Source organism: Schistocerca gregaria, chromosome 9, assembly GCF_023897955.1.
Source record: "Schistocerca gregaria isolate iqSchGreg1 chromosome 9, iqSchGreg1.2, whole genome shotgun sequence".
Classification (NCBI taxonomy): domain Eukaryota; kingdom Metazoa; phylum Arthropoda; class Insecta; order Orthoptera; family Acrididae; genus Schistocerca; species Schistocerca gregaria.
Genome location: NC_064928.1, coordinates 144,860,899 through 144,876,224, shown reverse-complemented (window position 1 = coordinate 144,876,224; position 15,326 = coordinate 144,860,899). Strand labels below are relative to the sequence as shown.

General features: G+C 38.7%; 1 protein-coding gene across 3 annotated transcripts in view; it reads left to right on the top strand.

The window, feature by feature from the left end:
• The window catches only part of LOC126291717 (upstream stimulatory factor 2), a 49,319-nt gene that overhangs the window by 15,323 nt on the left and 18,670 nt on the right, over positions 1-15,326 (top strand). For all 3 annotated transcript variants that reach the window (XM_049985373.1, XM_049985374.1, XM_049985375.1), the window contains 2 exons: positions 4,958-5,067; positions 9,834-9,962. In XM_049985373.1, coding sequence (XP_049841330.1) covers positions 4,958-5,067; positions 9,834-9,962 — 239 coding nt within the window. The remainder of the gene's footprint in view (positions 1-4,957; positions 5,068-9,833; positions 9,963-15,326) is intronic.

The window sequence follows — 15,326 nt, the reverse complement described above, 5'->3', positions numbered from 1 at the left end:
GTATTCATGTAAGCATTCATTTATATCTCGTTTTTTGCATTTTCCTTCAGTTTCAGGTAAACTGATTTTGCTCTAAAATTGGTGCATATTTTGTCATGTCTTTTTATAAAATTGCATCAAAACCTGAAGCTGTTACAAAAAATTGCGTCAAACCTCAAGCTGCAACATTACTAGCATCACTGGCTTCAGCAGTCATCATCTTCGTCGCCCTCTACTTCCATAACGTAATTATCTGTGGCAAACCTTCAAGAAGAGCTGCAACAATTTCAACATCTGCTAGTATTGTGGATACATGAAAATGTGTGCTTTTCTGTGAGATACCATTTCCAGTGATGAGAATCATCCAAAGACTAAACGGAGCCAAACCTTTACACAAGATCGACAAACCTAGTAAAATGTAGTCGAAAACTTCAAAGAAAGCAACAAACTATGCTTGTGTAGAGTGTATACAAAAAGTGTGCACGTGACCAGGTGGCACTGTAAAGTGGCACATAGTTTTCACTTTATTTCTAAATAAAATCTACACATTTAAGGAGAGACATAGGGCTGAATGCATTCTTGTACTCAAAAATATTACAGTTAAAATAGTAAACTTGAGACTGTTACGTACAACATAATGATTGTATTCTGTGCAATTTTTGTTTGAAAATACGTATCGACATATATTTTATGATTTGAATTTTTTTTATCATTGATTCCATAAAATGAGAATTTCAAAGTTTACATCTGCATAAGAGGACAATAAAACATGTGGAATAGATTTTTGTTTAAGGTCATAGTTGCTTTGAAATTAATTCTTCTGTCCTTATTATCCGGGATTGCTTCTTTTTCCCCCCAAATTTTAAAGAACAAATCTTCTCAGAAAAAAGATAAAGGAAAAGTGCTGCACGGGATTATTCACTAATGCTCAAGAAGTACGCCAAATTTCAGGATGTTAGCTGGTATAGTTCCTGAGAAAAGTCAGTTTACAACTATTAAGCAATGGAAAATCCAGGATGGAATGTAACAGTATTATGAAAAGAAATGTTGCTACTCACCATATAGCGAAGATGCTCAGTCGCTGGTAGCCAACTTCTGCATTTTTTCTTCTTCTCACTGAACTTTTCCAGTAGCACTTCATTGGTGCTTATGAGTATCTTCATAGTGAATGTCACTGGATGGAAGCCTAGTCTCTGCAGGCACTTAATCCTGCCTACATTTCCACTACTGAACAGAGGACAGGCATCACATGCAACTATCTTCACAACAATTGAGGCCACAATTACTGTTTTTGTACAATGCATCCACATAAGTTGATCGTAGCTTTCTCTGTGCGTCCATGTTTTCTGTGTATCCATTATTTCAGCAGTTCAGGATTGGCTAGGTACCTGAAAGTTGGTTTTGTAAGGTCTAAAACAGCAAGCGGCAAACCATATTTGTGGGAGTATGGCTTTCCACTGGCTACTGCCTGAAGATATTTGTAACAAGATACGTCACAAAGGGAATGTTGAGGTCATACGTGGACAATTTGTAAAAGAACATTGCCTTCATGGCTTGCTGCATTATTTTCACAATATTTAAGTTATCCCTGATAGGTTTCCGTAATGTATTTGTGAATTGTGAAACTCCATACCTGCCAGTGTGGTAACACATCACAGTGGCTTTTCATCCTCTGATTTCTTGCTTTCATTTCATTCTTCAATCTGAGAAGTCTACCTCCCATTCACTTTTGAGCATTCCCCATATATTCCAGTTTTTCAATTTTAGTTTGTGTGCCATAAGTATTGCTCTCTGATACAGTCTTAAAAGCACTGGAATATCCATCACCTAGATACTTCACGTATCTAACACCGCGTTGTTGAACTGACATTTGGAATATTAGTTTCATCCCAGCAGCTTCTAGCCCACCACTTTACCCCTGTAATTCCTTCTGCACACTTCATTGTGTTCCTGCTACCACCTTCCTTCTTCACTGCCATCACTGTCCTTCCTTGTGTCACACCAAAAGTAATGTCTGCTCATTACTTGAAGTATAAGATTTACCCTGTATCCACACTGACAGATAATACACCATGAAGTGATGTATGGCCCCTCTTCATCCAGGTTCCATCGCAAGAGACACACACCGATCTGCCTTCGCTACACAGTGTTCTTCTCCTTCATTGTTAATATCTACAGCTTCCTCAACAGCTGTTTTCGCTTCTCCTCACACTTAACTTCAAGAGGACTGAGGCGTGGTCTGTTGTAATCACTGAATCGGGCATGTTTATCAAGCCACAAAACAAATTTGTGCCTTATCTGCCTATACCTAAGCATCTCATGGCATAACACAATCTTGTATTCGCCTCAAACATCTTCCCATGGAGAGCAGAAGTCTTGAACCGAACACCATGTTTACAAACTTTACACAAAATATGTATATTACTTAACATTGCAAATTCGTCACTGTCATCGTACAGTCTAGGGTCCTTTGGCCCTCAGTTACCATATGCAAGTATTTTTACGTAAGTCAATCTAAATCCACTGGAAGACTTGTCTTCGGCACTGTACACAGCATCCTCCATTCCTTCACTAATTTTCTTCTTTGATGAGCTCGGTGACTTTGTCAAAAATTGTTTTTCACACTTAGGAGCACCGTCCGTAACATTATTTAAATTTCCTGTACCTCGTACACAGGACATTTGATATTTTCTCTCTCTCTCTCTCTCTCTCTCTCTCTCTCTCTCTCTCTCTCTCTCTCTCTCTCTCTCTCTCTCTCTCTCTCTCTCCGTCTCTCTCTCTCTCCATTTACTCTTCCTTCCTTTTTGCTGTAAAAACCATTTTCACAGGAACTGTGACCTACACAACCACAATACAAAACAAATTAATGTAGACTAGACTCCCTTGTCTAGATCTTAGAGTTGTCTTACCGAAAAGCGCCGGCAGACAGGCACATGAACAAAACACACAAACACACACACACGACATATATGTCTGCTTGTGTCTGTGTATGTGCGGATGGATATGTGTGTGTGTGTGTGTGTGTGTGTGTGTGTGTGTGTGTGTGCGCGTGCGCGAGTGTACACCTGTCCTTTTTTTTCCCCTAAGGGAAGTCTTTCCGCTCCCGGGATTGGAATGACTCCTTACCCTCTCCCTTAAAACCCACATCCTTTCTTTTTTCCCTCTCCTTCCCTCTTTCCTGACGAAGCAACTGCCAGTTGCGAAAGCCCGTAATTCTGTGTGTGTGTGTTTGTGTGTTTTGTTCATGTGCCTGTCTGCCGGCGCTTTCCCGCTTGGTAAGTCTTGGAATCTTTGTTTTTAATATATTTTTCCCATGTGGAAGTTTCTTTCTATTTTAGTTGTCTTACCGACTTAGATACAGTTGTATCCTAAGAGCTCCCATCTAACAAAAAACATGAAATAGGAATTTTAAACAGGTTCAAACCAAAATTACTAATGTGCCTCAATACGACCCACTCATACACTCATACAACCCATTTTGAGCAAAACAGGTTGATATGTGTAAAACTAACTACATTTTTTTTAAAATGTTGTAAGCAAAGCAACAAGCGCAGATAATATTTCTTGCAGTCTTTTAGACTCGTCTACAATTTGTTTTGGTTGGCTGAACGAAAAATTAATGCATGAAAAATTTCTAGTGTAGAGAAAGTGTGGATCACAGCATAGAGAGAGAGGATCTGGCAGGTGCAGACCCCCAAACTAACTTTTTAAAAATCCATTTCTAGCCAGAATTAGATTATGAAACTTTGTGATGTTATTCTGAAAGCATGAATAATTTTTTCAGAACTTTGTCCTACATCTGCCCGCAGGAAAAGAAGTGCACGAGATGAAAATACGGCCTCATAAATATACTAGTAAACACAAAAATTGGTAGCAGTGGTGTGACAGTACACAAAACAAATGTGGTATCTTCAGTTATCATCAGAGACAATACTAACATGCTTTTTGAACAGCAAAAAAGATGTAAAAGGCAGTGAAGTATTTCTATTTCAAGATAAACATGTACTTAAATCTAACATTGTCCCAGGATGTGGGAAATGTGTGTGCAGTCAGAATAAACAAGGATCAAAAGGGATGGTACAGTACTTAAAAGTACCAACAGGCAACAAAGGGTTTTATGAAATTAATTATAATTAACTTCATATCTAGAACTGTTGGTTTTTGTTTCATAAATGTGAGTGAGTTAGTGTCAGTTTTAACCAGCCACTTCTTAAATTTAATTAATACTGTCATCATACATTCATTGTTACTGCCCTGTTGCATACTAGTATAAAATGCTTCGATAACAATGTTTGCATTCTTCACATATGCCTGTGTTCGGAGCATTTGCGTAAGAGGACTAAGTTTGTGCGAGTTCTGTTTGAGTTTTATCTCCTTAATATTACGAAAACGATAGTGGCTACTCACCCTGTTCCTTGGCATAATTGATTAATGTTGAGCTTTTCGGTGTTCAACAGATTCATTGATTGTATTTTTCTGACCGATATTTCGATGAGTCAACTTTTTCACTTGCTACAAGCTGTGTTGCTAGGTTTACTCCAGTTTGGTTTGAGCCCATGGAGTACCTGTAGATGACTGGGTCATTGGTTGAAATACCAGGCAGAAAAATAGAATCAACAACTTTTCTAATCCTTATTTAACAAAGAAATTCCCCAAACTGCTGTGCAAATTGAGAAGTTCTTTTCTGTTGGACTCTGTAGATGAAATCACAAAATGGCATGATTAAGGGTGCAATCAAAATTAATTAGTTGCCAACCTATTACTTATGACTCACTCCCTCTCCTGGTTGATACTGTAAATGGGCACAAATGTGAATTTGAGTAACAGTTTGAATGCTGGTAAAACATTACATAAAGAAAATTTTAAGTAATTTGAAAACTGAAATTATTGTGTACAGTACTCCTTTCAAACTGTTCGAACCCAAGCAGGACATGTATTCCTGCTGCTCACAATATTAACTTTTGTTTCCTCATTGCAGGCCAAGTATATGTGATTGGCAGCACACCTGAGGTATTCACCACACAAACAGCAAGGCCTGTGGCTACACGAACATCTGAATCGAGTTTGGGAAGGGGGATAGTGCCCACGGTATGTAGTTTTGTAAGGTAATCAAGATAATGTCTGTGAAGATTGTCTGTGCATGTAAGCATGGCTGTGAACTGATTTTTTTTTTAAAGTTGGTAGGCTGTATTTTCATGTTAGTTTGAATGTCTTAAAGGTAAGATTTTTCACTGGTAAAAATAATTACTAAATGCTGTGTACAGCAGCATTACTGATATTATAGTGATAATGTACTTCTCATAACTTTAATCCTTGATGTTATTGTGCCCCCTCAGCCCGAAGACATGTTTGACGTATTTCTTCATGCTAATGTATACTGCACAGGTACCGTAATCTCTGCATAACTACTGCAACATTCATCGGTTTGAACTTCCTTACTGTAGTCAACCTCTAGTCTCCTTTTACGATGTTTACCCCTCACACACACACACACACACACACACACACACACACACACACACACACACACTTACTCACACTCCCCCCATTACAAATTTAATGATTCCTGCATAATTCAGGAGGTTCGCCATTAACCCTCTAGAGTTCCTAATGTATAAATTTATGTTTAATTTTAAGACTTAGCTTTTCAGAAATACTTTTCTTGCTGTCGCCAATCTGCATTTTATATCTTATCTACTTAGATCATCATCAGGTAGTTTGCTGCCCAAGTAGCAAAACACATCTGCTACTTTGTGTCTTGTTTTCTAGTCTAGTTTCCTTGGTTTCACCTGATTTAATTAGACTACATTCAGTTATCCATGTTTTGCTTTTCTTTATATATTAGTCTTCTATCGTACTTTCAAGACACTGTCCATTCAGTCCAACTGCGCTTCCAAGTCCGTTGCTGTCTCTGGAATTACAGTATCATTGGCAAACCTGAGGTTTCGTTTCTCCTCTCTGAACTTCAATTGCTACTCGATTTGTGTGTGTGTGTGTGTGTGTGTGTGTGTGTGTGTGTGTGTGTGTGTGTGGGTAGGCTACAACCTGACCCTCCCTTTTCATCCACTGCCTCCCTTTCATGCCCCTAAACTCTTATAACTGCCATCTGGTTTCTGTACAAGTTGTAAATAACTTTTCATTCCCTGTATTTTTACCGCGGCTATTTTCAGAATTTCAAAATCTCAACTACTGCTTCCCTTTCGTGTCTTTCCACCCTCATAATAGATACCATTTTCTGTAAGGTAGTAAATAACCTGCTGCTCCGTATATTTATCCCTACTGCCTTCAGAACTTCAAAGAGTGTGTTCTTTTCACAAATGTGCGAAGTCACAGGTTCAATATTGCCCTGGATGTTTCCACATTTCTCCAGAGCCCAAACTGACCTGACCAAATGTTAAAATCTATCAGTTTTTCCATTCTTCATTAATGGACTTATATCAAGATATTACATCCCTGATTTATTAAACTGATTGTTCAGTAATATTAACAACGCCTGTAAGCACCTCACTATTTTGCAACTGTAGTTCTTACGTTCTTCTTGCAGTCTGAGGGTAATTTCACATGTCTCGTATCTTGTGCACCAAGTGGATTAGTTTTTTAAAGGTAAATTCTTCCTAATAATTCTGATGGAATATCTTGTCTTCCAGAGGCCCTGTTTTAACTTACATATTTCAGTACACTGTCAAATTTCTGGCTGCAAAGGGAATGCCATAGTTGTTCTTAATACCACTGAATATCTCTGCAAAGTGGTATCGTTGTTGAAAGATAGCATGTACAAGTACTCAAATCTGCCTTGCAGCAGAAAAAATGGTTGAGCTACTCTTAAAACTCTACCAGAGGATGGCATCTAAAATCTTGGAGTATGAGCTCCTGTATCTCCAAGGCTGGACAGATTACCTGAATTCCACAAGGATGGTATTCTATTGAGACCAAAGGGCTGGCCATGTATTTAACTAAGCTGATGACTCAGATAGTTGGCCGCAAACTTCACATCAGAAACTCTCAGAAGTTCATCGAGAAAAGTAAAGAGTTGGTCCAAACAATATTTTAGTCAGCCGGGATGTGGTCTCACTATCTACTAAAGTTCCTGTTGAGGAGACAGTAAAACGCCTGAGACGATAAAGTTGTTCAGACATGAGATGACGAACGCTTACTTCTTGTGTAGTGGTAAATTTTATGAAATGGTGCATGGAATGGCTATGGGTTCTCCATTGTCTCCTTCAGTGAGCAGCTTTTTTATGGAACATTTTCAGGAACATGTGTCAAATTTGTTTGACTCCCTGAATTCCGTTTTTGTTTTATTGTTACATTGACAAAATGTATATGGTCTGGCCACCTGATGGAGAAGCTCTTGAGCATTTTGTTGAACATATGAACAGTATGCACAAACATTAGAAAGGAGGATGGCTGCCATTTTTTAATTTGTTGGTACAATGAAAATTGGATGTACATCTTTGCCACTTGGTGTACAAGCTGACACATGCAGATCTATATCTTGGTGCTCAGAGTTCTCATCATCCAGTCCAGAAGAGAGCAATTGTAAATACGTGGGTACACAAGCAGAAACTGTTCCAGCTGAGGACCACTTGGATTCCGAAATCAACCATCTAAACTAAATGTGAAAAATGTTGAAACATTCACGTGATGAGCTACAGACCGTATTCCTTCCTTTTTATGGTGCTACATTGAGCAAAATGGGCAGGATCGTGGGAAGATGGGGTATAAGATATATTTTTTGACCACATATGAAGATAGAGGTCCTGCGATCTGTTAATGATATTCTCAACTTCATGATCCCTGGGATTTGTAACATTGTTTGTGAGTGTGGTAGCAATTAAATTAGTCAGTTTATCCAAACCATTTCTGACCACTGTTCAGAACATTAATGGCTTATTAAAAAGCGAAAACTGGAGAAATTTGCAGTTGCTGGGCATAGCTTTACAGAAAATGCAAAATACTGTTTGACAAAACAAAGGTTTTGTCCTATGCTTTTACATTCTGGGATTCTGTAATTAAGGAGGCTGTAGAAATAAGAATGTATGACAGGATCTTCAACCGTGGCAGTGTATGCAATCTTAGTGGTGCATGGAAGCGAGCTCTTGATGCAGAGAAGAGGCAGAGATAATAGTCGCAATATTTACGGTATTACGGGAGCAGTGGCACCAAAGGTGCAGACTTTGATATCATTTGTGGCAGCATTATGTAATTACCTATCAATTGGAAGCCGTCTATGGACTATATAAAGTCACCTCAGCAGCAGTGTAGTCAGTCAGTGGCACCTGACAAAGGTGACACTGCAAGAAGTCGAAGAATGTGTTACACAATAGTACCAACATGAAAGATGTTCTCATATATTATTTCCCATTTCATCTTCCTCTTTCCTTTCTATAATATTCCCTTCAAGTATGTTGGCTTTGTATAACCCTCCTGTATATTCCTTTAACCTTTCCGCTGTTGGTTGGTACTGGAATACGATCTAGCCTCTTGATATCCAAACTGGTGTTTCTCCAAAAATTTTTTTCTTACCCAAGTCTTGCATACATCTACAGTTCAACATTCGTCCTGTAACTATTTTTACTAAGCCATTTTGTACTTCTTGTCAGTGTTATTTTTTAGAGGCCTGTGTTCCCTTTTTTTTTTTTTGCCTGCTTCATTTGCTACATTTTTATATTTTATACTTTTGTTATTTAAGTTCAATGATTTGTACGTTGTTAAAGTATCACCTCCCGGCCTTGTCTTTTTGCCTGTTCAATCCCCTGATGTCTTCATTATTTCATCTCTCAAGACCACTCATTCACCTTCTAATGCATTCTTTTCCTGTTTTAATCGTTGCCTAAAGGTCACTTCGAAAACCTCGACAAACCCGGGCTCTTTTAACTTCACCAGGCCCCATCTCCTTAATGGAGAGGTACAAAAACTCATCTGTTGTTGACCATAAGTTCACGACAGTATGGGTTTAGACTTAATATACTCAAAGTGTTACAAAATTTTTAAACACTTTTCTCTTTGTGACAATTTAATTCTGAATGAACGTTTGCAACTATGCAATAAAAACTCCTCCAGTAATACAAAGCCCTTACTGAGAAACACCTAAAATTGACTCGTCTTTTTCATCAGAGCGGACTTTAAAATACTGCCTTCCTCTCTCTCTTTTATTTATTACAGTGTAATCATTTTCATACAAAATGTATAGAATAATTGCTATGGATTGCCTGTATAAATTTCAATTTGCATATTACTGGCAATTAACTTGTGAGAAACTTTTGTATATTGTTTAAATTTTAAATTTCAGCAGCTGATTTCTTAAACTGTTAATGGATGGCACAACTTGTTTTGTGACCACATTGTGGCAGCTTCAGCTTATGAGACTCTGTCTGACGCCACATCCAGTGCCTGTTTCCTCTTACAGCCCTTAGTGGTGTATGGTGTGCTACACCATGTAGCTAGCTATAACTATACTGACAATTGCTAAGTTTTTGTCTGTTCCAGTGTATGCAGTTCAGATATTATCTTCTTATGATGTATTTTATATTATGAAAGCTTTTTGTTCTTAATTTGTTCTATATGTTAGTATAGTCTTATCATAAATTTGTTCAGTATAATAACACACTATTCTTGGTTTCTCTGTGTTAATGGTTTTGTAATAGTTTTTAGGTTGGATTTTCTAATAGACAACCATAGTGGGTGTTGAAACCAGGTTAAAGTGAAATTTTGTTGCAACCAGTTGGCTGTATTATACAAATCATATCTATGTAATTCCCTGTAAATATACTGCAAATTCAAGTGCTTCCCAAATGTAAAAATTGTACTGTTCATTTTGATATTTTTAAGTAAATGATCAGTGTGTGTTTCAGCGTGATGACAGGAGAAGAGCAACGCATAATGAAGTTGAGAGGAGGCGCAGGGATAAAATAAACAACTGGATTGGGAAACTCAGCAAGATCATACCGAACTGCTCACCTGAATCTACAAAAACTGGTCAGGTAAGAAACTTGTACTTTTAACTTTGTAAGATGTAGTTCTACGGATGGCGTTCTACGGATCGGAGCTTGGAATGTCAGATCCCTTAATCGGGCAGGTAGGTTAGAAAATCTAAAAAGGGAAATGGATAGGTTAAAGTTAGATATAGTGGGAATTACTGAAGTTCGGTGGCATGAGGAACAAGACTTTTGGTCAGGTGAATACAGGGTTATAAATACAAAATCAAATAGGGGTAATGCAGGGGTAGGTTTAATAGTGAATAAAAAAATAGGAGTGCGGGTAAGCTACTACAAACAGCATAGTGAACGCATTATTGTGGCCAAGATAGACACAAAGCCCATGCCTACTACAGTAGTACAAGTTTATATGCCAACTAGCTCTGCAGATGACGAAGAAATTGAAGAAATGTATGATGAGATAAAAGAAATTATTCAGGTAGTGAAGGGAGATGATAATTTAATAGTCATGGGTGACTGGAATTCGTCAGTAGGAAAAGGGAGAGAAGAAAACATAGTAGGTGAATATGGGTTGGGGCTAAGAAATGAAAGAGGAGGCCGTCTGGTAGAATTTTGCACAGAGCACAACATAGTCATAGCTAACACTTGGTTCAAGAATCATAAAAGAAGGTTGTATACATGGAAGAATCCTGGAGATACTAAAAGGTATCAGATAGATTATATAATGGTAAGACAGAGATTTAGGAACTAGGTTTTAAATTGTAAGACATTTCTAGGGACAGATGTGGACTCTGACCACAATCTATTGGTTATGACTTGTAGATTAAAACTGAAGAAACTGCAAAAATGTGGGAAATTAAGGAGATGGGACCTGGATAAACTGAAAGAACCAGAGGTTGTACAGAATTTCAAGGAGAGCATAAGGGAACAATTGACAGGAATGGGGAAAGAAACACAGTAGAAGAAGAATGGGTAGCTTTGAGGGATGAAGTAGTGAAGGCAGCAGTGGATAAAGTAGCTAAAAAGACGAGGGCTGCTAGAAATCCTTGGGTAACAGAAGAAATATTGAATTTAATTGATGAAAGGAGAAAATATAAAAATGCAGTAAATGAAGCAGGCAAAAAGGAATACAAACGTCTCAAAAATGAGATCGACAGGAAGTGCAAGATGGCTAGAGGACAAATGTAAGGATGTAGAGGCTTATCTCATGAGGGGTAAGATAGATACTACCTACAGGAAAATTAGAGAGACCTTTGCAGAGAAGAGAACCACTTGTATGAATATCAAGAGCTCAGATGGCAACCCAGTTCTAAGCAAAGAAGGGAAGGCAGAAAGGTGGAAGGACTATATAGAAGGTTTATACAAGGGCAATGTACTTCAGGACAATATTATGGAAATGGAAGAGGATGTAGATGAAGACGAAATGGGAGATACGATACTGCGTGAAGAGTTTGACAGAGCACTGAAAGACCTGAGTCGAAACAAGGCCCCCGGAGTAGACAACATTCCATTAGAACTACTGACGGCCTTGGGAGAGTCAGTCATAACAAAAGTCTACCAGCTGGTGAGCAAGATGTACGAGACAGGTGAAATACCCTCAGACTTCAAGAAGAATATAATAATACCAATCCCAAAGAAAGCAGGTGCTGACAGATGTGAAAATTACCGAACTATCAGTTTAATAAGTCACAGCTGCAAAATATTAACGCGAATTCTTTACAGACGAATGGAAAAACTGGTAGATGCGTACCTCGGGGAGGATCAGCTTGGATTCCGTAGAAATGTTGGACACGTGAGGCAATACTGACCTTAAGACTTATTTTTGAAGAAAGATTAAGAAAAGGCAAACATACGTTTCCAGCATTTGTAGACTTAGAGAAAGCTTTTGACAGTGTTGACTGGAATACTCTCTATCAAATTCTGAAGGTGGCAGGGGTAAAATACAGGGAGCGAAAAGCTATTTACAATTTGTACAGAATCCAGATGGCAGTCATAAGAGTCGAGGGGCATGAAAGGGAAGCAGTGGTTGGAAAAGGAGTGAGACAGGGTTGTAGCCTCTCCCCGATGTTATTCAATCTGTATATTGAGCAAGCAGTAAAGGAAACAAAAGAAAAATTCGGAGTAGGTATTAAAATTCATGGAGAAGAAGTAAAAACTTTGACAGAATTACAATGTCATTGGCGAATCTCAGAGATGGCAAAGGGCTTGGAAGAGCAGTTGAAAGGAGGATATAAGATGAACATCAACAAAAGCAAAACGAGGATAATGGAATGTAGTCCAATTAAATAGGGTGATGCTGAGGGAATTAGATTAGGAAATGAGACACTTAAAGTAGTAAAGGAGTTTTGCTATTTAGGAAGTAAAATAACTGATGATGGTCAAAGTAGAGAGGATATAAAATGTAGACTGGCAATGGCAAGGAAATAGTTTCTGAAGAAGAGAAGTTTATTAACATCGAATATAGATTTATGTATCAGGAAGTCGTTTCTGAAAGTATTTGTTTGGAGTGTAGCCATGTATGGAAGTGAAACATGGACGATAACTAGTTTGGACAAGAAGAGAATAGAAGCTTTCGAAATGTGGTGCTGCAGAAGAATGCTGAAGATAAGGTGGATAGATCGCGTAACTAATGAGGAGGTATTGAATAGGATTGGGGGTTTGTGGCACAACTTGACTAGAAGAAGTGATCACTCGGTAGGGCATGTTTTGAGGCATCAAGGGATCACAAATTTAGCATTGGAGGGCAGCGTGGAGGGTAAAAATCGTAGAGTGAGACCAAGAGACAAATACACTAAGCAGATTCAGAAGGATGTAGGTTGCTGTAGGTACTGGGAGATGAAGAAGCTTGCACAGGATAGAGTAGCATGGAGAGCTGCATCAAACCAGTCTCAGGACTGAAGATGACGACAACAACAACAACAACAAAATGTAGTGTGAGACTGTGGTGTAGTTGACAGTCTAAACAACATGAGTTGCCAACATATACTGTTTACAGCACAAATAGTATGAGACACACCGGAATTGGATATGGAAAGTCTATACCGAAAATGTATAAGGTGGCATCTCTTCCCTTGTATGCTGTAGTACTATCGGGCTGTCCATTATCCATAGTTACCAACTATTGTTGACTGTCAGTGTTGACTTTTTGTCTCTCAGATTTCTTTGTTTTCATCGGGACGGCTTAATTTTGTTATTGTATTTACATGTCTAGTTCCATAGTACCAAATTGAGGAGCAAATCTCCAAGGTTATGGAACATGTCAGTACATGAAACTAAAACATAAAAATATGAAATGTGTATGAACCCATAAGAAGTCAAGCCATAAGTTTGAATACATGCAATCAACAATATAACATAAGAATCAGCTTAATTTTTCCTCCTTGACAGAATAGGAGTGACCCATGAGGAAACTCTTCAGTTCACAGGGATTACTGCAAAGATTATTGAATTGTTGTGATAGCTTATTGGAAATGGATGCAACAGTATACTGCACACCTTTATGTACAGGAGTTAAGGACGAGCGATTCAAATGCAAACTGGATTTCTGCCTCAGTATTAAGTGAGTGACACCTACTAATTCTTGGGAATAAACTGATATTTACATTAAAAACAAAGATTCCAAGACTTACCAAGCGGGAAAGCGCCGGTACATAGGCACAATAAAAAAACACACACACACAAAATTTAGAGCTTTCGAAGCCGGCGGTTGCTTCGTCAGGAAAGAGGGAAGGAGGAGGAAAGATGAAAGAATGTGGGTTTTAAGGGAGAGGGTAAGGAGTCATTCCAATCCCAGAAGCGGAAAGACTTACCTTAGGGGGAAAAAAGGATAGGTATATACTCGCGCGCACACAAATATCCATCCATACATATACAGACACAAGCAGACATGATGTCTGCGCGTGTGCGGAATGTATACCTGTCCCTTTTTCCCCCTAAGGTAAGTCTTTCCGCTCCTGGGATATTATGACTCCTTACCCTCTCCCTTAAAACCCACATCCTTTAGTCTTTCTCTCTCCTTCCCTCTTTCCTGATAAAGCAACTGTGGGTTGCGAAAGCTTGAATTTTGTGTTTGTGTTTGTGTTTGGGTTTGTTAGTGTGTCTATCAATATACCAATGCTTTCGTTAGATAAGTTACACCATCTTAGTTTTTATATATAGAGGGAAACATTCCACGTGGAGAAAATATATCTAAACACAAAGATTCTGTAACTTACCAAATGAAAGTGTTGGTACGTTGATAGAAACCATAAAACAAACACACACACACACACACACACACACACACACACACACACACACAAATTTCAAGCTTTCGCAACCCACGGTTGCTTCATCAGGAAAGAGGGAAGGAGAGGGAAAGACGAAAGGATGTGGGTTTTAAGGGAGAGGGTAAGGGGTCATTCCAATGCCGGGAGCGGAAAGACTTACCTTGGGGGGGGGGGGGGGGGGGGAAGGGACAGGCGCGCACACACACACACACACGCGCGCGCGCACACACGCCCTTTCGTCTTTCCCTCGCCTTCCCTCTTTCCTGATGAAGCAACCATGGGTTTCGAAAGCTTGATATTTGTGTTTGTGTGTTTTTTATTGTGTCCATCTACCAGCGCTTTCCTGTTTGGTGAGTCACAGCATCTTTTTATACATATTTGTTGCCCATTTCTGAGCCAAACATATCCTTTGAGAAAGGGAAGTTGTAACCCAAAATATAATACCGTATGACATAAGTGAATGAAAATAGACAAAGTAGAATAATTTTAGTGTCAAATGATATCTTACTTCAGATACTGTTCAAGTTGACAAATAGCAGCATTAAGTCTTTGAACAAGATCCTGAATGTGTGCTTTCCATGACAGTTCGCTATCTATCTGAACACCTAGAAATTGAAACTGTTCAGTTTCACTAATCATTTGCTCATTGTGTGAAATAAAGACACCAAATTTTGTTGAATTGTGTGTTAGAAACTGTAAAAACTGTCTTACTGTGATGCTGCAGTATACAGAGAAGTTGCAGGATTAGAAAATTGCAGCGAAATGCAGGAAGATCTACAGCAGATGGGCACTGTGTGCAGGGAGTGGCAACTGACCCTTTACATAGACAAATGTAATGTATTGCGAATACATAGAAAGAAGGATCCTTTATTCTGTGACTATATGATAGCAGAACAAACACTGGTAGCAGTTACTTCTGTAAAATATCCGAGAGTATGCATACTGAACGATTTGAAGTGGAATGATCATACAAAATTAATTGTTGGTAAGGCGTGTGCCATGTTAAGATTCATTGGGAGTCCTCAGAATATGTAGTCCATCAACAAAGGAGGTGGCTTACAAAACACTTGTTCGACCTATACTTGAGTATTGCTCACCAGTGTGGGATCCGTACCAGGTCAGGTTGACAGAGGAGACAGGA